Here is a 19,919-nt window from a genome sequence, read left to right as displayed (position 1 = left end):
GTACCGTCTTGTAGACTCGCAACATCGTCCTTTGCCCCCAATCCCACGCTCTCAGCTTTCTGCGCGCCACTTAACTCGTCTCGACCTCGAGGCGCGCTTTTGCAGCTCCCACGACATGTTCTCCCTTGTTTTTTCTCTAGTCCCATGTGAAGATATGGCCGGTGCTCGCCGCGAGCGCCTCGATGACGGAGATGTGGAGCTGATTTTCGGCCAGGATGACAAAGTTCACATCATTGCCATCTACAACGCCACTGCTCGGCTGCCATTTGTGATGCCATACGCCAAAGTTCAAACAAACAAACCGGCCCTCTCTCTCAAGCCTTCCTACTACAAGGAGTCAGACCTGCTAAACCTTTCCTTCGTGGAAGACTTTTGTTCTTCTCAGCAGCGCTACATTTCGGACGACATTGTCGCCGTCTATGCCAGCGACAAGACGATCGGCGGCTTTGAGATCATGTATGCGAAAGAAGTGCTGCAGTTATCGTGATGAGCTCTGATGAGTGATCGTGCCGCTGCTCTTGTAACAAAACAAAATGTGCTGTTTGTTCAATCGGTTTGGATTCTCGTTGATATGAACTACCGAGCTTTCCGTCGGGGTTGAAGGCGGCTTTCGTGGAAGTGACAGCGGACAAGCAGCATGAGTGTCGTCAGCTCTTTTCGCTGCGATCAGCAACAGCCGCAAGGACCAGAAGTAGAAAACTTGTGGCGCAAGACATGGCAAATTAATTCGGCGCAAGCAGACGAGTTTCAGGACCCTGCCAGCACGCCATGTCATCATTATCATCATCAGGTATCCACCAATCAAGTCACCTTGACCGCTATCGATCAAATCGACCTACTGCAGTACAGAATCGCACCGAGTTGAATCGTCAGTCCTCTCTTTCTCATTTTGCCGTTCTCTCTTTTGTCTCCAATGCGATCAGTTGCTGCGCTGCTTTTGCTGCTCCTGTGCGCCAGTGTGGCCACTGCCTGTTCTGGCGATCGCGGTATGGCAGACACAGCCCCCCGCATGTCCTATGAGAAGACCTTTCTCCTTTGTCCCTGTGAGCGTGATTGTTTGGCAATCCAATTCTGGGCTCACACACGTCGGTCTGTTGGTCTGTCGCAGATCCCAATCCGAACGCAAAGCCACTGCCGCCGAGCTCGTACGTCCTGCCAGAGCGCATCGTCCAGCAGATCCGCGACCACCAAGGTGAGTCCTGTGCTGGGCTGGGCTGGGCTGTGCCGTGCTGTGCTGTGGACAGGCCATCCAACTCCGACAGCCACACAATCTGCCACACACCGTTGCACGCCGTTCTGTGTGCTCCCGTCACAAGTCGCGTTTGACGCATGAATGAATGAATCGCTGCACTACATGTGCCCTGGCTGGGGTTGGCCTTGGCTTGGCTTGGGGTTGCATTGGGGGTGGTCACTCAATTCTGATGCAGTCAAAAAAACCAGCAGCCAACCAAAAGCAGTCGAAATGACGATTCACGGCGAAAATGACAATGGCACAAGTCTGAGCCAATTCGACGACAATGGAACACACATTACAGCGTTGTCGAAACTGACTCGAATTCGAATTGATGGAGCACAAATTCAACCCATCAACCTGTCAAAAAAACTCACATGCTCCTCAACGTTCCTTGTAGACGACGCAAATCGCATCATTGACTACTTTACCAAGGGCCCCGGTCAAGGTCAAACGTACACTCGCCTTGCCTCGCTCGTCGACACGGTGGGCCCGCGTCCCAGCGGCTCTGCTTCGCTTGAGCGTGCTATTGGTAAACGAACGAGCGCGCTTGCATTAGTAATCCTACTGGAACGAAACAAACACTGAAACACTGATTTCACTCAACTGATTCTCAATCACAGACATGATGCTCGGCAACTTGAAGGCGGATCGCCTTGACAACGTCCACGGCGAGCCCGCCTGGATCCCCCACTGGGTCCGTGGTGCCGAATACGTCCAGCTGCTTGAGCCCCACGATTTCACCATGAACATTCTTTCGCTCGGAAGCAGCGTTGGCACTGGGCCGCAGGGCATCACTGCCGAAGCCATTGTCGTGTCCTCGTTCGAGGAGCTCACGAATCGCTCGGCCGAGGCGAAGGGCAAGATTGTCGTCTTCAACCAGCCCTTTGTCAGCTACGGCGAAACTTCCGTCTACCGTACCCAGGGTGCCTCTGCTGCTGCCAAGGTCGGCGGTGTCGCTTCCCTCATTCGCACCATCGCTCCATTCTCCATCTACTCGCCGCACACTGGTGTGCAGTTCTACACTGACGGTATTCCCAAGATTCCTACCGCGTGCATTACGGTGCGTTCTATCATCGGAGGCTCTGCGATCGATGACTTTGCATGGCTTGATTGTTCTTCTTCTCTTTTGTGGTCTTGTTTCTTGGTTTGCACTGTTCTGACACACCTTCCCTTCATGCGCAGATCGAAGATGCCGAGATGATGGCACGCATGCATGCGCGCGGTCAGCGCATTGTGCTCAAGGTCTACCTGGAGGCTCAAAACCTGAACGACACGTTGTCGCGCAACACTGTCGCCGAGGTGGTTGGCAGCACGCACCCTGAGCAGGTCGTTCTTGTGTCTGGCCACTTGGACTCGTGGGATATTGCAGAGGCTGCGATGGACGATGCTGGCGGTGCAATCATCTCGTGGCAGGCGCTTTCGGTGGTGAAGGCTCTTGGACTCAAGCCCAAGCGCACGATGCGCGCCTTGCTCTGGACGAGCGAGGAGTTTGGCGGTGTTGGTAAGGTTATGTTTTTAGGGGGTTGTAGCTTTTTTGTGAGGCAAGCCATGATGACAAAACCAACTCTCACTTTTGGAAATGTGCGCAGGCTCGCAGCAATACTACAACTCTCAGGCGAACAACACTGGCAACTATTCCATTGTCATGGAGTCCGATCTTGGAACCTTTACTCCCACTGGCCTTGAGTTTACTGGTAACTGAAGGGGCAATTGAGGCATGCGCAGTGGCTTTTGTCTATCTCGTCTGATTTCTCAGGGGTTTTTTTTCTGCGCACTGTAACAGGTTCTCCGGCTGCCACTGCCATCATTCAACAAATTGGCCAGCTGCTCGTCAACGCAAACGCCACCGGTACGCGATTTGCCTTTGTTTTGATTGTTTCAAAGGGAACCCGTTTGGATGACGACAACGTCGAGCGACTCATCTGTGGGCTTTGGTATTTTTGTAGGCGTCTTCCCTGACGGCGAGGGCACAGATATCGCCCCGTTTATGAATGCTGGTACGGTGAACAGCTGCTCACATGCTCGCAAGTTGTCGATTGTTCTCTGACTTTTCGACATTTGCTTTTTTGCTCTCTTTCAGGCGTTCCTGGTGCCAGTCTGCACAATGACAACGACGACTACTTTTACTTCCACCACTCGCGCGGCGACACCATGACTGTCGAAGATCCTGTTGCGGTATGGATTTGGCTGGCTTTGTCGAGTTGTGACAAATCAGCAGTTGCTGACTTTTTTTTTTTTTTGTGTGTGTGTGTGTGTGTGTTCGCGCATCCAGCTGGATCTCTGCGCCGCTGTCTGGGCCGTGTACGCCTATGTCATTGCCGATCTGGACGACATGCTGCCGCGCTGAGCGAGCCTAGTTTGTTTGTCGTCGTTCCCGTTTTGGGACTTTCCAAGTGAAAATACAGCAGCAAAATCTCAGTCATTCTTCTCATTCATTCTTCTCAGTCATTTTTCTTCAATCCTTCGTTGCGGCTTTTTGTGTGCGAGGTGTTGGACGCTGAGCACGTTTGTTTTGACCGCCCCGTGCTCAGACTTGCTTAATTTAGCAACCGTCAATTGACATGTCTGGCGGCTCGCGGCTGGACGAGCTCGATCAGCGAGCAACGCAGCATCTCAGCCACAGCGAGCGTCATCTCGAGACTGCGCGACGGGAGCTCCTCCAGGTGAGGACGAGATGTTTGTGATGAGAACAATGACGGGGAGCAGCAGTGGGCGAGGCTGCATTGAGAATTGGGGCCCTCCCCACCCCAAACCAAAACCACCACCAACGCCACCTGCCGCATCCACACCAAGCGCACTGAGCTCGGCGTGGGGCTGGTTGTTCCATGGTGGTGGAGCCAGGTGGTCGGGCGGCCGCTGTGATAATGTTTGAGCGACCTGACATCATCCAGCAGCGCGGTCCCCTTCGCCTTGGCCAGACCAGGCCAGCGGAACCATTCGAATGTGGTCAACACGATTCTGACATCACGACGCGCGTTGGTCCCTACGCGATGCGATGCGAATGCGATGCGAATGCGAATGGTTGGATTTTTGGCTGACTTGGCATTGTCAATGTCATTTCTCTGGATTTTTGGTCTGTCTTCACCCACAGTGCGTGCAGTCAGCCGAGCAGCTGAAGGCGAATGCGAGCAAGCTGATGCAAGTCATCACGGGCGCAGACCAGCAGATGGGAACGCTGCGCACGGTTGTCGAGCAGCTGCACGACAAGCGAGCCAGTCTTGGCAACGAGTACAACGCGCTGGCAGAGCGCCGCGATCGAGTCTACGACGAACTCGCAGACATTCTCACTGTGCTGCAATCAAAGGTGAGGAGAGAGTCGTGGTTGTTGTTGTTGTTGCACTGTTGGTGGATTTTTGGCGCGGATTTTGGCGCGGATGTGTTTCGGATTGTCATCTCGCTTGTTTTGTTCGTTTGCAACCATCTCATCAACTCGGAAACCTGTTCAGGCTCTGGACGAAAAGCTGCAGGTGCAGGTGCCGCTGGAGCAGGCAATAGCAGAATCGATGAACCTGGGAATCTCTCAGCAGGATGTGCGGCTCCCGCTTTCGCCATCATCGGCAAACCCACAGACATTGAAGGACTTTGTGGACATGGAGTCGGTGGCGAGCTTGCAGCGCGAGCTCGAGGCACGCTTGGACGGCCTGCTCCTCGTTGTCAACCAGTGGCGCAGTGTGTACGAGCAAGTCGAAGCAGCGCTCACGACACTGTTGCGCCAGCATGCAGCGTCCACGCTGCGTGCCACCGAGGCGCACAAAGCGGTGACTGGGCCGATGGGCAGTGGGCCCTCCAGCCTATCCGCGTCGTTCAGCACGGCTTCTTCCGTCGTCGCGTCGACCGTGAATATTGCCAGCGCGTCCACCGCACGATCGCCAACTGCAGAGCAATCGTCTTCTGCAGTGCCCGCCGCTTCAGATGCCTCCGTTACACCTGCTGCTGCTGTCGTAGCAGCGACAACGCTACAACTAGGGTCTGATTCGAGCCGGTCGGACGCTCATCTGGACGCATCCATCGCCCTGGCCAATGCGACCTCTGCCTCCTCGTCGCCAGGAACAAAAGCGCAACCGTCTCAAGTCGAGCACGCCGTGCAGCGCGCCCAGCAAATCCTGGCTGAAATCGCCACTCTGGTGCTCAAAGTGCGCAACATTTGCCGGAACGTCTCCGATGAGCAAACTCTGGCGTCTGCTCGGTACATTCCAGGTGTTGTCGACACCTCGGACGCTGATACGGTCAGCAAACTTGCAGCGCAAGTGGACCAAGTGCCCGAGATGCTTTCAGCGGTAAATTGCGCTAAGAGGGGCTTGGATTGTTGAAATTTTCGTGATTTTGCGAATCGCTCACTGTTGTCCTGACACCTGCAATCTTACTCCAATGGACAGATCGAGACAGCTCTTGTTACTCTCAAAGCAAGCAGCACCACAATCGAAAACCTCGGCGTGCGCGTGCGAAACGCCAATCAAGCTCTGACCTCCTTGCTGACAGAGATTGACTCGTTTGGCGGGTCATATCTCGGCGAGACGCTCAATAGTTTGGAGATGCTGGCAGAAGGGTTTCGCCAACAGACCATGCATTGCCAGGAGATGATTGATGAGATTGCGCAGCTCGTCGACTGGTACCGGCGCTTTGCTGCGGGCTACGACGCCTTGTTAATCGAGCTTCCCAGGCGCCGCGCGGAGCTGGCCCGCCAGGTGCAGGTTGTACAGCGCATCAACCTTGCGCTCGAGCAGATGGTCATGCGCGAAGAGGACACTCGCGCTGCCTTCATGGAGACATTTGGCCAGTACCTCCCGCCGACACTCGCGCACACTGTAGCAGAGCCACCACCAGCGTTCCACATTGAGCCTGCGCAGGTCACGTCCAACATTCCACCTCTGAGAACGCCGCCAGTGACGGTGGTCGATGCACTGCAGAGGCGCCGTCCAGACTCACCCGATGCTGCTGAAGCGGAAATCGCAAACCTTGTCAGCAGCCTCAATCCACCCTAAGTGCCTGGTTTTGTGCCTTCCCCCCGAGGTCAAAGTATCGTATGGCTCAGGAAATTAATACAGTTTTCTCCGTGGAAGCATTGCTGAAACAAGCTGATTGAAAACAAAAACCTGAGAAAAACAAAATCACTGTATTCATGGAAATTAACGACGGGGAGTAGCAACCTTGCTCTTGGAGGCAGGCTTGCTTGCAGTAGTATCGACGTCCATTGGCTGGCTAGTCTTGGTGGCGCTGGTGCCGTTTTCAGCGACAGCAGTGTCGGAGCTGCGCAGCAGCTTGAGTTGAAGGGTCTTGTCCACAGAGCCAGAGCCGATAAGATCGCTCGCGGCCCAGTTGACGCACAAAACACGATCAGTGTGGTCGGCGATGGTGAACAGCGGAGTGCGGCTTCGCAAGTCCCAGAGCTTGACAGTGTTGTCGTACGAGCCAGTCGCAAATTGCGTTTGGGATCCAGGCGCCCACGACAATGACGAGACGATTCCCTTGTGCGAGCGGAGCGTCAACTTGACGACAACGCCGTCTGCAACAGTGTTTGAAAAATGAAGCAATCGGGGGTGAGCGTCGGTGGCACCAAAAATGACAATGAAAAGCCTCAAAACGAGCAACTGACCTTGGACGCGGGGATCCCAGACACGGATGGCCTCGTCAGCGTGGCCAGTGATGATCAGCTCTGACGTGGCACTAGATGTGGATGCCATGCCGAAAATGGCCTTTGTTCCATTCTGAAGGGAGGAAGAGGTCAGGGGAAAAAAAAAAGTGTCAGTAACAAGTCACAGGCGACGTTTCAGCGCAATGTGAATGGAGGAACGACCTACCATGGTTGCCTTATTGCGACCAGTCTCCACATCCCAAGCACGGACAGAGCAGTCCATGCTAGCACTGTGAATCGTATTGCTGGAGGGCCATGCAACGCCAGTGACTGCATCGTTATGGCCGACAAGGGTTGAAAGTGCAGACTAATAACAAAGAGGACAGAAGAGTGAGAAGTCGGAGAATCACCAGACGAAACCAGCTGCTTCACTCAACTCTTTAGGTGTTGTACATACTTTGACAATGTGTGTTGGTTGGGGTTGAGCTAACCGAGCCTTCTTGCTCACTGGAGCGGCAGGCGCTTCTTCAGCAACGCCTGCCTTGAGTGTCCACAACTTGATGGTCTTGTCAAAGGAGCCCGAGCACACCTGCAAGCCGCCAAAAAAAGCCAATAGAGATTGAGTTGGCGTGGCCAGCAGCGTCAAAGAACCAAAAACGCTGATTTCCAACGTACGAAAGCTGCGTCGGGATGTGAGTCGACAACATCAACAGATTCAGTGTGGCCGGCCAGCTTGTAGGCAATATCAGCAGAGCAAGATGCTGCAGACACGTCCAACTGCCAACAATTGATCAGTCAGTCAGGATGTTATTCAAAACAAAGCCAAAAGCAGCAGCCTCGCAGCAGCATTGCCACTGTACCTTCCATGCCAACAACGTATGATCCATGGACGCAGAAACAAGGGAAACCTGCTTGTCAGACTCGGGCTCGCCGCTACGAGTATCACGGACGAGCGTGGTGGACTTGATCGGGGCAGTGTGCTTTGCGAAAACGGCGATGCACTTGCCACCTTGGTTCCATGCGCGCAACGCGCCGTCGTAGCAACCAGTCAAGAACAGGCTATCGGTTCCAACCGTCAGAAGCAGGAGAAGGGGGTTAGTGCCCAAATTTTTTGCCCACAAAAGCCTGTTGTTGAAAAAATCAGCAACAAGCAACGAGCGCGAAAAACCTACCCAGCCTGGCTCACGAACGAGATGGAGCTGACCCAATCTTCGTGCTCGTACGAGTGAAGCGGAGCCGGCGGCGGGACGGCCTCGCAGTACTCGATTTCAAGAATGGTTTCCTGTGAACACAGAGGAGATTTTGAGCGACACAATAGCCCCATCGATCTGCTCTCAGCTCCTCGGCATTGCAAATGTCAGTTGACTGCTTACTCGTGACAAGGCATGCTCGGCAATGTACTTGTCGAGGGAAGTGCGCAAGAACTGGCCGTCAATCAGAAAGTCAAAGGGACGCGGCGACGCTACAATTCGCGACACAGCAAGAACAGTGAGCAAACGGTTGATCATCAAAGTGCATGTGCATGTCGGAAACAAAAAGCAAGTCAATGGAAAGTGCGCAACAACGATCGCTCAGTTGGCAGTCTCCAGCATTGAGCAAAACGCCGATCGCGCGACCAAACGGGACCGTCGACCCGGTTCTTGAAGGGAGTGCATTGGTGCCGTGGCTCTGCAGCCGAACGTGGTAGCACCGACTGGAAGCAGCAGAGTGCTGATGATGAGTGGTGCAGCTGGAGCGAGCCGCCGTCGTTCTCCTCTCCACGTGGAAAGAGAGCGAGTGAGAGCGGCTGCGCCACAGCCCCAGCCAACCCAGTTCTCCTCCCCTTCTCCCGTTTGGTGCAGATGAAGCACGCCGTTGGTACTAGAATCGCAGTGCCAATCGCGGTCTGGATGCGGCGCGCACTGGGAGGTCGGTCCCAATGCAGCCACATGTGTGCTGTCCTCAGTCTCGCGTATCCCTCACAGCACCACCACCACCCCAAATGCCTGGCATCGACTTTACTAGAAAAGATCAAGAATCACTGATGGGGGTTGGGGTGCAAAGGGGGACGGGGGTTAGCCTCGCTCAATCGCTCGCTTCTGCTTCCGTACCAAGGCCAAGCAGGTGGTTGATGACCTCGCTCAGGCCGTAGCGCTTGAGCCGGGTGGGCACTGCAAACGGCTTGTCAGTCACAGTGTAGCGCTTGTCGCTCGTGACGAAGCGCGCTTGCACTTCAGCGTCGACGCCAGAATCAGCTGCAGGATTCAGCTCGGATTCCATTTTTGCTGTGGATGCGTTTCTGAGAAAATGAGGAAAGAGGGGCAATAAATAACAAAGAGTGAGCACACTCTGATTCACTTTGAGAGACAATGCACAGAGTCAAATTGTATTGTTCAAACGACAAGACAGCCAGCAAGTAGACGAACAGACTCTTCGCGTGCATCAGTCACCCAACCAACCACCCACAGGACTGCACGACACAGCGGCGATGGTCAACACATCTCGGGGGAAGTGCAGTTCGCGAGCTCGATGATGAAACGCACTTCCATCCTCGACGACATGACTTTGACAAAACACAAACAAATCCCAGCATTTGAACTCTAAGATGATCGGTTTCCCACTTTTCCTTCGACGCTTGTACTCGATTCTAACAGTAAAACTCGCAGTTTCATTCATCACCGACATTCAAACATTTCCAATTCCATTTTTCCAATTCCATTTTCACGCTCAGACTTTTTGAAAGTCACTCCTTTTTTTGTTTTATTTGCTTTCTTTTGGATTTGAAATTTTGAAAAAGACAAAAAAAAAAAAAAAAAAAGCAACCAAGAATGCCAACATCAGCTGACTCGCCGTATAGGACTGCAAGTAAGCAAAACGCCCTGTGTGTGTGTGTGTGAATGAGTGAGGGTGTGTGTGTGTGTGTGTGGCTATCTTCCGATCGTCTTCCCGTGCCACTCCTGTCGTCGCTGTGTGTGATCTCAGAACGAACGGATTTGTTTTGGATCTGCACCCCTCTTCTCTCCTCTCCTCTCCTCCGCTCCATCTTCCTGCATGCAAACGTCAGAAGCCATGGTGCCGTACAAGTGCGGACTCCCTCACTTGTTCGGCGCGGCCCCGGTGCTCGGCGGCAAGCTGCCCGACGTCTTCTTCGAGTACGATTACTGTGACGGCGTGCCGCCCAAGACGCTGGTCGAGCTGACCATGCTCCAGATGAGCGCCGCCGTCCGCATCAAGCCGAACTGGGAGACCAAGATCAGCGACCCCAAGATTGTCGCCAAGTGGCGCAAGGAGGCCAGCAACGCCTCGACAGAGGTGCTGGTCACGTCCAAGATGCTCGACTACGTGTTTGAGGAGCTCAAGGAGTACGCCAAGTTCAAGCAGGAGCATGGCGGCAAGATTGAGCATGCTGCTGTCGACGGCACGTTCCAGGCGGACGGACTCGTGTCGGACGAGCTGCGCCAACGCCTGATTGCTGGAGTTGCTCGCCTCGAGGACGTGCCCGAGCACCTGAAGGACTGGCACCCGGGAAGCGATCGCCAGGTCCTGGATCTTGTGCATCCGTCCTTGTTCTGCCTCGTCTATGGGCGTACGCGCCACACCACCAAGCCGATCGTCGAGGCGCTTGGTTCGGTCGGTGGTGGCGAAATCCTTCCCGTGCCCCCTCCCCCAGAGTACGACGACTATAACGTGTCAACCCAGTGCCAGTGGTTGCCGAGTGAATTCCGAGTCGCCAAGGATGGTCGTGTCACGATCGAGTCTTACATTAACAACCTCCACCCCGTCGAGCACGCCGAACTCTACCCTGTGCTCGCCAGCGTCTTTGAAGAGTTTGTTCCGCTGTTCAATCTGACTTTGACCGCGATGCTCAAGCAAGAAGACAAGAGCCATCTCCGTGTGCAGCCCGGCGACTGGTATCGTCCGCGCGAGCGTCGCCAGCGCCCCACTACTGCTCCTGCCACTGCTCCTGCTCCGGGCGCCGCGGGAGGCGACGACGACGACGACGACGACGCCGACGACGACGACGACGAGGACGCATGGGAAGATGAGCACGACGACGACGAGGACGACGACGACGAGGACGCATGGGAAGATGTGGACGACGAGGACGACGAGGACGACGAGGACGACGAGGACGACGAGGACGATGAGGACGACGAGGATGAGTCATACTTTGGCATCTTCACCATGCCCGAGCCGGCCAAGTACCAACCGCCCAACGCCGACGACGCGTTCCCTCCATTCGACCTGCGCGGTACCACCCTCCAGGTCATTGTGAAGCTGGCCAACATTTGCCTGACCCCGAAAAACCCAACCTACAAGGGCGGCTCCTGGCACGTCGAGGGCATGCGCAACGAGAAGATTGTTGCGTCTGGCATCTACTACTACCAGCAGGAGAACATCACCGAGTCCAACCTCGACTTCCGCCAAAGCGTTAGCGAGCCCGACTATCAGCAAAACGACAACAATGGCATCCGCAAGGTTTACGGCCTGGAAGATGGCGACGAGCTGAACCAGCCGCTGGGCGGCATCGCGACCAAGGACAATCGCTGCATTGTCTTCCCAAACACGATGCAGCACCGCGTGCGCTCGTTCCAACTCCTGGACCCGACCAAGCCTGGCTCGCGCAAGATTCTGGTCTTCTTCTTGGTTGATCCCCACGAGCGCATTCCGTCGACCAAGCACATTCCCCCACAGCAGCGCAGCTGGTACATGCAAGAAGTCTTGAGCACGCCCATCTTCCCGCCAACGATCCCCCCGGAGCTTGTTGACGAGATTCTGGATCGCCTTGATTGGCCGATGGGGCTCGAGGAGGCCAAGCAGCACCGCAAGACGCTGATGGACGAGCGCAAGCTCTTTGTCTCGGTCAACACCGACGCGGTGTTTGAGCGTACGTTTTCGCTGTGCGAGCACTGATTTTGTTTTCTGTTCTTTTTTTTTTGCGGTCAAGGGATGTTGCAGTCGTCGTTGTATGCTTTCGTCTTGAGTTCCCGCCTCTTTCTGCTTTTTTTTCTTCTTCTTTCGCTTCTTCTTCTTGTTTTTCTGGTTGGATTTCGTGCCAATTTATCCGCAATGCGACTCAGATACATTTGGGTCTTCCAGGCACAAGCGGGTGCGCGTTGTAACATCATCAACCACGAGTGAATAATTCAGCGCCGATGCTACGAGCTGTTTGCATTTTAACCTCTTCTTTCGAGGCTCTTTCGTCTCTGAGAATCAACCTTGCCCGAGCACTATACGGAATATTCAATCGATTCGAACAAGTAGGCGGTTTGTATCAACCATTCCAAAAATCGTCGTCAGACATAGCCAACATAAAGCGATTCAAACACCACATTGTAGTGAAACTTGCTGGGTCGAACTTGAACTTGCCAACCCGCGCGCATTTGTCGGATGACAAGATGACTCGCTGGCACGATTGTCACTAACTCGAGGCTCGAATCGACGAGGGTCGGTTTCACCGAGCATTCGTATCGAACAGCGCCTTGCTCATCTTGGACAATCAATTCAAAGCCGGTGTCATTGACGCTGTCAGAACGGTTGCCACGAAGCACGTGAATTTCTTTCACACGGATTGCATTCCCATTGACGCCTTGAGGCAGTGTGACTTTCAGAATACACTCAGGGGAATGATACTGAAACCATTGTCGCTTGGTGTGCTGCACGCCTTGCCAGTAGTGCGCTTCGTCCAAAATGAGCTCGGCAATCTCGGTTGGTAGTGCGGGCAGAGCTGCCGATTGATCCTCCACCGCTGGTTCGCTGGTCAGCAAGTGAAATACGTCGTGAAGGTCTTCAGCAGTTGACATTCGTGGAAGCAAGGAGAATGCAAGAGGGTTGATCTGCTTGTCGATCCTGCGCACGAACAAGCAAAGTGAATGAGCACTCAGCAGGGCGACTCCTTTGGTTGGAGCACAAATCGTTCGGACAAACAACGAACAAAAGGTGAGCCAGAGTTCGGTTGACTTGACGCGCTTCACCAATCGCTTGAAAACCAGCATCGCCAATGCAGTTGCATTTTAGACTATCGCTTAAAGGGTGAGCAAGGTATGTCTGATCCTGGCTCAATGAGCGAGACGAGCAAAGCAAAGCGCACAGCAACTTACTCGAGCCACCACAGCTGCTTGTTCACCATGAGTGCTTCAGCAATTGCCTGCGCTCCAATGTCACCAATCTGATTCTCACTCAGACTGTTCCATCCCCCTCCATCGGTGAGCACTCTGCGTCATCTGTTGAATCATTCACTACGACGCATCAGTCAAAGTGAGATGCCTTACGAGAGAGTCTTCACCATCTTGTTCACTTTGAGTGCCTCGGCAATCGCTTGTGCTCCAGCATCGCCAATCTGATTATCAATCAAACTGTCCATCCCACCCTCCGTCGGTGAGCACTCCTAATACATTCTACTTGATCACCCACTCATAAGCACTAGTAGATGCGAATTGACTTACTTGAGCCAAGACAGCGTTTTATTCACCTTGAGAGCATCAGCAATTGCTTGCGCTCCAGCATCGCCAATCAGATTATCATGCAGACTGTCCATCTCCTCCGTCAGTGAGCACTCCTAATACCTGCTACTTGATCACATGCATCGGTCAAAGTGAGATGCCGTACTGGAGTGAAGTCACCGTCTCGTTCACTTTGAGTGTGTCAACAATCGCTCGTGCTCCAGCATCGCCAATCTGATTAACAATCAAACTGTCCATCCCACCCCCTCCATCGGTGAGCACTCCTAATACATTTGACTTTAACACCCACTCATAAGCACCAGTAGATGCGAATTGACATACTTGAGCAGAGTCAGCGTCTTGTTCACTTTGAGTGCCTCAGCTATTGCTTGCGCTCCAGCATCGCCAATCTGATTCTGAGCCAGCCTATCCATCTCCTCCGCCAGTGAGCATTCTTATTGCTCTGTGCTGCATCACCCGCTCACATGCATCAGTCAAAAGAAGCTGCCTTACGAGAGCTCCTTCAGTGTCTTGTTCACTCTGAGTGCTTCAGCAATCGCGTGCGCTCCAGCATCGCCAATCTGATTCTGATGCAGACTGTTCATCCCCTCCGTCAGTGAGCACTCGTCTGAATCACCCACTCTCATGCACCAGTAGATGCGAAATGACTGACTTGAGCCAAAACAGCGTCTTGTTCACTTTGAGTGCTTCAGCAATCGCCTGCGCTCCAGCATCGCCAATCTGATTCTCACTCAGACTGTCCATCCCCTCCGTCAGCGAGCACTCCTAATCCCTTCTACTTGATCACCTTCTCACACACATCAGTCAATAAGATTCAGCTTACTCGAGCGAAGTCGCCGTCGTGTTCACCTTAAGCGCCTCGGCAATGATTTGCGCTTCAGCATCACCAATCTGATTCTCACTCAGACTGTCCATCTCGTCAGTACACACACTCGCGCTGTCACGCTGCTTCAATGGACTCGGGCTTTTCTCTTACTAGAGCCCTCCATTCGCATTCTTGAATTTGTCATACAGCTCTCGCTGTCTTTCAGTCTTGCTTTGCATCGTCTTCAACAGCTTAACAAGGACTGGCACCTTCCCAAAAGCAGACTCAAATGCCAAACCGACTCCATTTCTTAGCCTTCATTCTTTCCAGATTCGCGCTCGTAATTCATGTTCGTAGCGAGCAACGGCAGCGAGAGTCTGATTGTTAGACATGTCCAACATACAGCGACTCATAGATCCAAGCACGCTGTGACCATCCTGCGACTTCTTGCTGCTTCAGCAGTGCCAAATCGATAGAACAAGCAAGCGAGCGAGCGAAAGGTGAGATTGAATAGAGTACAGCATTTTGACAGCAATCCAAATGAAGGAAGATGACATGCGACGCTCAGTTCTCTTCTTGTTTTTTCTGAGACAGTTCAGCTTCATCAAAATGCTGCTCCCGCGGCGACTCGACACAATGCCGCTGCTGCTGATGCGTCTGCCGCACTGCCTGTCCCTGCGAGCAGGAGCAGTCGCAGGAGGAGCAAGAGCAAGAGCAAGAGCAGGATCGAGAATGGCAGCGCTCCACACCCAGGCGTCGCAATCTCTGAGCGCCGCAGGATCACCCTCCTCCTCTGCATCGAGCAAATCCGCGTCCGTACGCTCGCTCGAGGTCGGCATTCTGGGCATGCCGAACGTGGGCAAGAGCTCGCTGTTCAACGCGCTGAGCGGCGGACTGAACGCGGAGGCGAGCAACTTTCCGTTCTGCACCATCAATCCAAACTTTGGGGTGCTGAAGGTGGACGACAAGGCGCTCGCGACGATCGCGCAGCACATTGCGACCCAGCGCGTCGTGCAGGCCGAGGTCCGCATTGTGGATATCGCGGGACTGGTCAAGGGCGCGTCGCAGGGCGCTGGCCTGGGCAACAAGTTCCTCAGCCATGTGCGCCAAGTCGATGCGCTCATGCACGTCGTCCGCTGCTTCCCAGACGACGAAATCACGCATGTCGATGGCGAAGTCAACCCTCTGCGCGACCTAGAGACGATCGAGATGGAGCTCGTCCTCGCAGACCTGCAGACAATGGAGCGCATGCTCGCACGGGCCAAGCCGGGAAAGCGGAGTTGGCTCGCCAGCGTCCCACAGGCCACCGTCGGGACGCTCAAATTGAGCGAGACAGACATTGATGCGCTGATGCAGCGTGCCTTCGAGTGGCTGAACAACGGCAAGCCCATCCGCTCGCTCCTCGGCACTTTGCCGACACCGGAAGAGCGCGACGTATTGCAAGCCTGCGCGAGCCAGTTGCTCACTGTCAAGCCCATGATTTATATTGCAAACGTGGACGAATCTCAGGCAATGGAGTTGGCGAGCGGGAGATCGGTAGGTGCCCAGTTGTTGTTGGTTCTGCTTTGTTTTTTTAATGCTGATTTGAACCGATTTGCCGTTGTGTTGTCTTTATGTCTCAATCGCTTGTTGATGGACATCCAGATTCCTCAAATCGACGCGGTGAAAGCCAAAGGAGACGTCATTCCCGTTTGCGTCAAGACTGAAATGGATTTGCTCGAGGTCGAGTCAAAGGAAGAGCGGCTCGAGCTGCTCTCATCACTCGGCATGGCGGAAAGTGCAGGCTCGGTCATTTCCCGTCGGGTGTACGATCTTCTTGGACTCCAGTCGTTTTACACGGCCGGAGAGCAGGAGATTAAGGCCTGGTCCATCTTGAAAGGCTCGACGGCGGTCGCCGCGGCTGGGCGCATTCATACCGATTTTATGCGCACGTTTATCAAGGCAGAAACCTACTCTGTGGCAGATCTCGAAGAATACAAAACCGAGGCCGCCGTAAAGGCGGCAGGAAAGATGCGATCTGAAGGAAAAGGCTACATTGTGCAGCCGAACGACATTATGCACTTTTTGCTTGGGCGATGAATGTAATATTGTACACATACAGCATTGAAGATTTGATTTTTTTTCATTTTATTTACTATTATTTTGTTTTTTGTTTCTTGTGTGACGTGAGGTGACTCTCTGCTTCATCAATCTCTCCTTTTTCGATTTTCGACGTATTTCATTCATGGCAATTTGCTCGATCTGTTCATGTTGTGACGTGTCGTCGGGTTCTTTGAATACATACTAGTACTCGAATTACAAAGAGCGCCAAAGTAACAATACGTGCAATCGAGTGGGACGAAACAATCATTCCCATCGCAAATTAAACCCATCAAGAACTAGTTGGCCCTTGTGAGGAAGAGCAAGGCCACAGTTGCCAGAATCAGACTCGTCTCCATTCAATCCTGTATGCAACTCGAGAATGCCGAGCGCACGGGAGGACGACGACACAAACAGCGAAGCGGATGGGGCGTATCCCATGTCGTACATGCCATGCTTGAGGTCGCCGTAGGGTGAACACGACGAAATCGAAGCATCGGCCGCAGCCAGGTGCGCAAACAGCACAAGGCTGTCGAGTGAACCAATCGTGTAGGACAGAACTCCGGTTGTGCTGCTCGGCGTGGAATCACACAACGCGGGCGTGCCACGCTTGTTGTCCTTTTCATTGTTCCAGCAGTACGAGTTGGCCGCGACAGCTGCAAATGCAATCGTGGTTTCACCCGACGCAGTTTGGGCGAGGCGCAGCGAGACGGACGTTTGGGTGCCGACATCCGCAACGTGGTCGACCGCCACAAAGGTGGTGCTGCCATCTGGGTGAGTTTGGAAGCATGCAATGCCAACATGCGTGGTGGCCTTGTTGGTCGTGGCACTGACGAGCAGCACAGTGCCTGACTCGCAAAATCCGAACGTGGCGTTGGCAGGATCCACCTCCAGCGCATCCACAGAGAGATGCACGACAGACTCGCCGGAAAAGAGGTAGGGAACGGCGCAAGATGTCTGCGCGACGAGAATTTCCGCTTGAGAAGGCGAGCTTGGCGCAAAGCCGATCAAGGACACCTCAACGGCGCAGGAAGAGGCACTGGCCTGGCTGCTCGCCTGCGCAAGCCAAATGCTGCTTTCTGGGGCATTTTGCACGAACGCGAGGGCGGTAGCAAGCGGGGATGTGGTGAATGGCGTGACTTGTCCCGACCAAACGGATGTCAGCACAACCTGGCCGCCAGACACGGCGACTTGGAACACGTCCGTGTTGGACTGGGCATCAGAGACCAGCAGGTAGCCTGCCTTTGCGACAACTGTCGCCGAAACGCTGGAGAAGGGCAAGGAGCTCGCGTTGGTTGCCAAGGGGATGGGCTGGCCGAAAAGCGACGCGGTTCCGAGAGGACCGCTGAGCACAAGCGGCTGGACAAAGGCCTTGGATGTTGCCGTATCGGTGTAGACGACGAGCGCAAGCGTTCCGGGTGCTCCAACCAGCGCGTCCAGCGCAACGACAAACGGAGCCGTGCCAGTCAGATTCAGGAAGCTGTTCCATGCGTTGCCTGTCAGTGCACCTGCATAGACTTCCAGCTGGACGGGATCGATATTAATGGCGAATCGCAGGCCGAGCTCGTTCGGAGGGCCGGCAAGGTAGGCTGCGACAACCTCGTGGATGTCCGCCTGATCGGACGGCTCCCAGAACAAGTAAGGGTAGGTGCCGTTGGCAAACTTTCCATACGCAATGCTCTGCATTTTGAGCATGTTGGCGTCTTCGGGGGAGCTGCCGGACATGTTGTTGATGAGGAAGCGGTCGTAACCCTCGGTGGCATTGTTGCTGGTTGCGGCGTCTTGAGGATCCGACCCGACAATCCAAGTCGCATTCCACGGGCGCCAGCGTTCTGCCAAGCAAGTGCGCGCAGCGTTCGGCGTGCCGGCGCCGTCCAAGACAAACTCGAGCTGGAATTGCGGGTTTTTCTGCATGAACGCTGTTGCGTCTGCAAAAAACCCGTCGACGAGGGCGAGGAATTTCTTTGCATACTCGGTTTTATCGCACGGCGATCCGATGTCGACCTTGAAGCACAGCGCGATGAACAAACGGTGCGGGGGCTGTTTGTTGATAGTTTTTCAGTTGTTGGCAGAAGGGAGATTCGGGGGTTTAGGGGGGGGGGTTTGTGAGGTGATTTTCGAGGTGATTTTTCCAACAAGTTCTGTCCTAATCATAGATATTGCCAGCACTGCTTTACCAGCATGAACTGGGCGATGGCGGGGTCTGCGAGCAGCGTGAGAATGTCGGCGGTGGTGTTGTATGGCGCTGGGCGCCAGTCGACGGGCTCGTCGTGGTTGAGCACCAGGCAGCCCTCGGACGGGTGCGAGACACGCTTCTGCAGCAGACAGAAGATCTCTGGCATGTAGTGGGGGTCGACCTTGAGCCAGAGGTCGTGCTGCCCCGGCCCGCCGCCGTTCGAGGCAATCTTGCGGAGTGTCTGCGGCCTGCACAGAGACGAGACAGTCGGGAGTGAATGTTGAGCCACACAGTATTTGACATTTGTATGTGCAACAGCTGCCTGCACTTTGTGTTTGTGCTTTTGTGATGAGCGTCGATGAGAGGAGTTGAGTTGGAAAATTGAAAAAAGAAAAAAAAAAACCGCGGCAAATTCGCGGCAAAAAACAATCCACGCGAATAATCCATTCAAACAGAGAGAGCGAGAGAGAGAGCGAGATTGATTGAAGGTTACCATTCACGGAGGTCATTGAAGGAGTGCACTTGGAACGAAACGGCCGTGGAAGCAGAGGATGGGATGGACGAGGGTGATCTCGTGGTGGTGGTGGTGCTGACGGAATTGGAGCCAGACACGAGCACCACCATCATCACCATCATGATCATCATCGCTGTGGTTGTCATTGTGGTGATCAATGAAGCAGGGAGCGACGATCGCAGCATTGCTTTGAAATTTGGAACAATGAGCAGCAGCAGAAGAACAAGAAGAAGAAGAAGAAGAAGAAGAAGAAGAACGAAAGATTGAAAAGGAAGAGTAGAATCGAATAGAATAAGAAGACTGGATTGGATTGGATTGGATTGAAACTCGACTGAATCATGCAGTTTGAATTGCAACATCATCATCATCACAAGTCAATACTGTCGACCTGTCGCTCAGCATCACGATTGTTGATCAAAAGAAAGAAGTGCATTTTGAATAAAAAGCACCGTTTTTCTTTCGTCTTTTTGTTATGGTTTTTTATTTCAGTTTTCAGTCTCGATTTTGACTTTTGTTTTGTTTCGTTTTGTTCGGCTTTTGTTTCTTTCTTGAGTTTTGAAGCCATTTTCATAGCAAAACGAAGCGAAAGAAGCGAAAGAACAGAAGAAAGAAGAAAGAAGAAGACAAAAGCGAGCCGAAGAGAAAGTGAAAGTGAACGAGGCAACGAAGCGAGCCAGCAACAAGAACCACGACGTTTGGAACCCCAACCACCAACCACCAACCACCACCAGCAAAACAAGTGCTGAGCAATAGTAGCAGCAGCAGTACTAGTGTTAGTCGTAGTCATAGTCATAGTCATAGTCAATCATGAGTAGTAGTGGCGCTCGGACTGGCGGGAGCGCTTCGGCTGGAGCGGCACAGCGCCCAACCACCGCTACAACCACTACCACTACCACTACCACCACTCCAGCACAGTCACAATCACAATCATCACCATCATCAGCAGCAGCACATGCACCGCCTCGCAGCGTGTCCAGCCAGATCAGAAACCCAGTCTACCAGGGAGCAGCCTCGTCCTCGTCCCTCTCGCTCGACCAGCGCTCTGCCACGCTGGACTCGACGTCGTCGTCGTCATCACTGCTGCCATCTGCTTCTC

General features: G+C 53.8%; 8 protein-coding genes across 9 annotated transcripts; 5 read left to right on the top strand and 3 right to left on the bottom strand.

Annotated features, from left to right (window-relative positions):
- Positions 1-154: 154 nt before the first annotated feature.
- On the top strand, positions 155-695 carry CAOG_07481 (hypothetical protein; the record flags this gene model as incomplete). The annotated part of the gene is made up of 2 exons (XM_004343305.1): positions 155-456; positions 671-695. 2 exons carry the CDS (start codon positions 155-157, stop codon positions 693-695), a joined length of 327 nt encoding a protein of 108 aa, XP_004343355.1.
- Positions 696-913: 218 nt separating this feature from the next.
- CAOG_07480 (plasma glutamate carboxypeptidase) lies at positions 914-3,581 on the top strand (the record flags this gene model as incomplete). The annotated part of the gene is made up of 10 exons (XM_004343304.2): positions 914-986; positions 1,109-1,192; positions 1,632-1,763; positions 1,855-2,294; positions 2,417-2,735; positions 2,824-2,928; positions 3,018-3,083; positions 3,181-3,231; positions 3,315-3,409; positions 3,507-3,581. 10 exons carry the CDS (start codon positions 914-916, stop codon positions 3,579-3,581), a joined length of 1,440 nt encoding a protein of 479 aa, XP_004343354.1.
- An 82-nt stretch (positions 3,582-3,663) lies between these two features.
- On the top strand, positions 3,664-6,311 carry CAOG_07479 (hypothetical protein). Its single transcript, XM_004343303.2, has 4 exons — positions 3,664-3,897; positions 4,326-4,538; positions 4,681-5,511; positions 5,611-6,311. Exons 1-4 carry the CDS (start codon positions 3,796-3,798, stop codon positions 6,214-6,216), a joined length of 1,752 nt encoding a protein of 583 aa, XP_004343353.2. The 5' UTR covers positions 3,664-3,795; the 3' UTR covers positions 6,217-6,311.
- Positions 6,264-9,114, bottom strand: CAOG_07478 (WD repeat domain-containing protein). Its single transcript, XM_004343302.2, has 9 exons — positions 8,897-9,114; positions 8,180-8,268; positions 7,979-8,088; positions 7,667-7,865; positions 7,482-7,583; positions 7,264-7,395; positions 7,033-7,173; positions 6,828-6,939; positions 6,264-6,737 (listed from the first exon to the last, which is right to left on the bottom strand). Exons 1-9 carry the CDS (start codon positions 9,063-9,065, stop codon positions 6,361-6,363), a joined length of 1,431 nt encoding a protein of 476 aa, XP_004343352.2. The 5' UTR covers positions 9,066-9,114; the 3' UTR covers positions 6,264-6,360.
- A 434-nt stretch (positions 9,115-9,548) lies between these two features.
- On the top strand, positions 9,549-11,927 carry CAOG_07477 (hypothetical protein; the record flags this gene model as incomplete). The annotated part of the gene is made up of 3 exons (XM_004343301.2): positions 9,549-9,650; positions 9,850-11,686; positions 11,867-11,927. Exons 1-3 carry the CDS (start codon positions 9,614-9,616, stop codon positions 11,925-11,927), a joined length of 1,935 nt encoding a protein of 644 aa, XP_004343351.2. The 5' UTR covers positions 9,549-9,613.
- A 92-nt stretch (positions 11,928-12,019) lies between these two features.
- CAOG_07476 lies at positions 12,020-14,308 on the bottom strand (the record flags this gene model as incomplete). Of its 2 annotated transcripts, XM_004343300.2 has the most annotated exons (11): positions 14,226-14,308; positions 14,073-14,156; positions 13,902-13,985; positions 13,742-13,825; positions 13,571-13,654; positions 13,395-13,478; positions 13,232-13,315; positions 13,058-13,141; positions 12,887-12,970; positions 12,721-12,804; positions 12,083-12,635 (listed from the first exon to the last, which is right to left on the bottom strand). In XM_004343300.2, the coding sequence occupies exons 1-11, from the start codon at positions 14,291-14,293 to the stop codon at positions 12,083-12,085; spliced, it is 1,377 nt and encodes a 458-aa protein (XP_004343350.2). In that variant the 5' UTR covers positions 14,294-14,308. The 2 variants fall into 2 exon arrangements, with proteins under 2 accessions (XP_011270743.1, XP_004343350.2); XM_011272441.1 differs by lacking the exons at positions 13,232-13,315; positions 13,395-13,478; positions 13,571-13,654; positions 13,742-13,825 and having other exon boundaries at positions 12,020-12,635.
- Positions 14,309-14,634: 326 nt separating this feature from the next.
- Positions 14,635-16,164, top strand: CAOG_07475 (translation-associated GTPase). Its single transcript, XM_004343299.2, has 2 exons — positions 14,635-15,590; positions 15,699-16,164. Exons 1-2 carry the CDS (start codon positions 14,664-14,666, stop codon positions 16,131-16,133), a joined length of 1,362 nt encoding a protein of 453 aa, XP_004343349.2. The 5' UTR covers positions 14,635-14,663; the 3' UTR covers positions 16,134-16,164.
- Positions 16,165-16,193: 29 nt separating this feature from the next.
- Positions 16,194-19,111, bottom strand: CAOG_07474 (hypothetical protein). Its single transcript, XM_004343298.2, has 3 exons — positions 18,803-19,111; positions 18,311-18,557; positions 16,194-18,173 (listed from the first exon to the last, which is right to left on the bottom strand). Exons 1-3 carry the CDS (start codon positions 19,006-19,008, stop codon positions 16,401-16,403), a joined length of 2,226 nt encoding a protein of 741 aa, XP_004343348.2. The 5' UTR covers positions 19,009-19,111; the 3' UTR covers positions 16,194-16,400.
- Between the last annotated feature and the right edge of the window lie 808 nt (positions 19,112-19,919).

This window comes from Capsaspora owczarzaki (genome assembly GCF_000151315.2).
Source record: "Capsaspora owczarzaki ATCC 30864 unplaced genomic scaffold supercont2.14, whole genome shotgun sequence".
NCBI lineage: Eukaryota > Filasterea > Ministeriida > Capsasporidae > Capsaspora > Capsaspora owczarzaki.
This window is presented reverse-complemented; position numbering and strand designations above follow the sequence as displayed.

Excerpts from the sequence above, each read along its gene's own strand:
- CAOG_07479 (XM_004343303.2), top strand. The coding sequence starts at position 3,796 with ATGTCTGGCGGCTCGCGGCTGGACGAGCTCGATCAGCGAGCAACGCAG. Across the intron at positions 4,539-4,680 it reads TCACTGTGCTGCAATCAAAG|GCTCTGGACGAAAAGCTGCA; the intron begins GTGAGGAGAGAG and ends AAACCTGTTCAG. Across the intron at positions 5,512-5,610 it reads TGCCCGAGATGCTTTCAGCG|ATCGAGACAGCTCTTGTTAC; the intron begins GTAAATTGCGCT and ends TCCAATGGACAG.
- CAOG_07478 (XM_004343302.2), bottom strand. The coding sequence starts at position 9,065 with ATGGAATCCGAGCTGAATCCTGCAGCTGATTCTGGCGTCGACGCTGAA. Across the intron at positions 8,269-8,896 it reads CAACCACCTGCTTGGCCTTG|CGTCGCCGCGTCCCTTTGAC; the intron begins GTACGGAAGCAG and ends CGCGAATTGTAG. Across the intron at positions 7,584-7,666 it reads ATACGTTGTTGGCATGGAAG|TTGGACGTGTCTGCAGCATC; the intron begins GTACAGTGGCAA and ends AATTGTTGGCAG.
- CAOG_07475 (XM_004343299.2), top strand. The coding sequence starts at position 14,664 with ATGCTGCTCCCGCGGCGACTCGACACAATGCCGCTGCTGCTGATGCGT. Across the intron at positions 15,591-15,698 it reads AGTTGGCGAGCGGGAGATCG|ATTCCTCAAATCGACGCGGT; the intron begins GTAGGTGCCCAG and ends ATGGACATCCAG.
- CAOG_07474 (XM_004343298.2), bottom strand. The coding sequence starts at position 19,008 with ATGCTGCGATCGTCGCTCCCTGCTTCATTGATCACCACAATGACAACC. Across the intron at positions 18,558-18,802 it reads TTCAATGACCTCCGTGAATG|GCCGCAGACACTCCGCAAGA; the intron begins GTAACCTTCAAT and ends GTCTCTGTGCAG. Across the intron at positions 18,174-18,310 it reads CCATCGCCCAGTTCATGCTG|CCCCCGCACCGTTTGTTCAT; the intron begins GTAAAGCAGTGC and ends ATCAACAAACAG.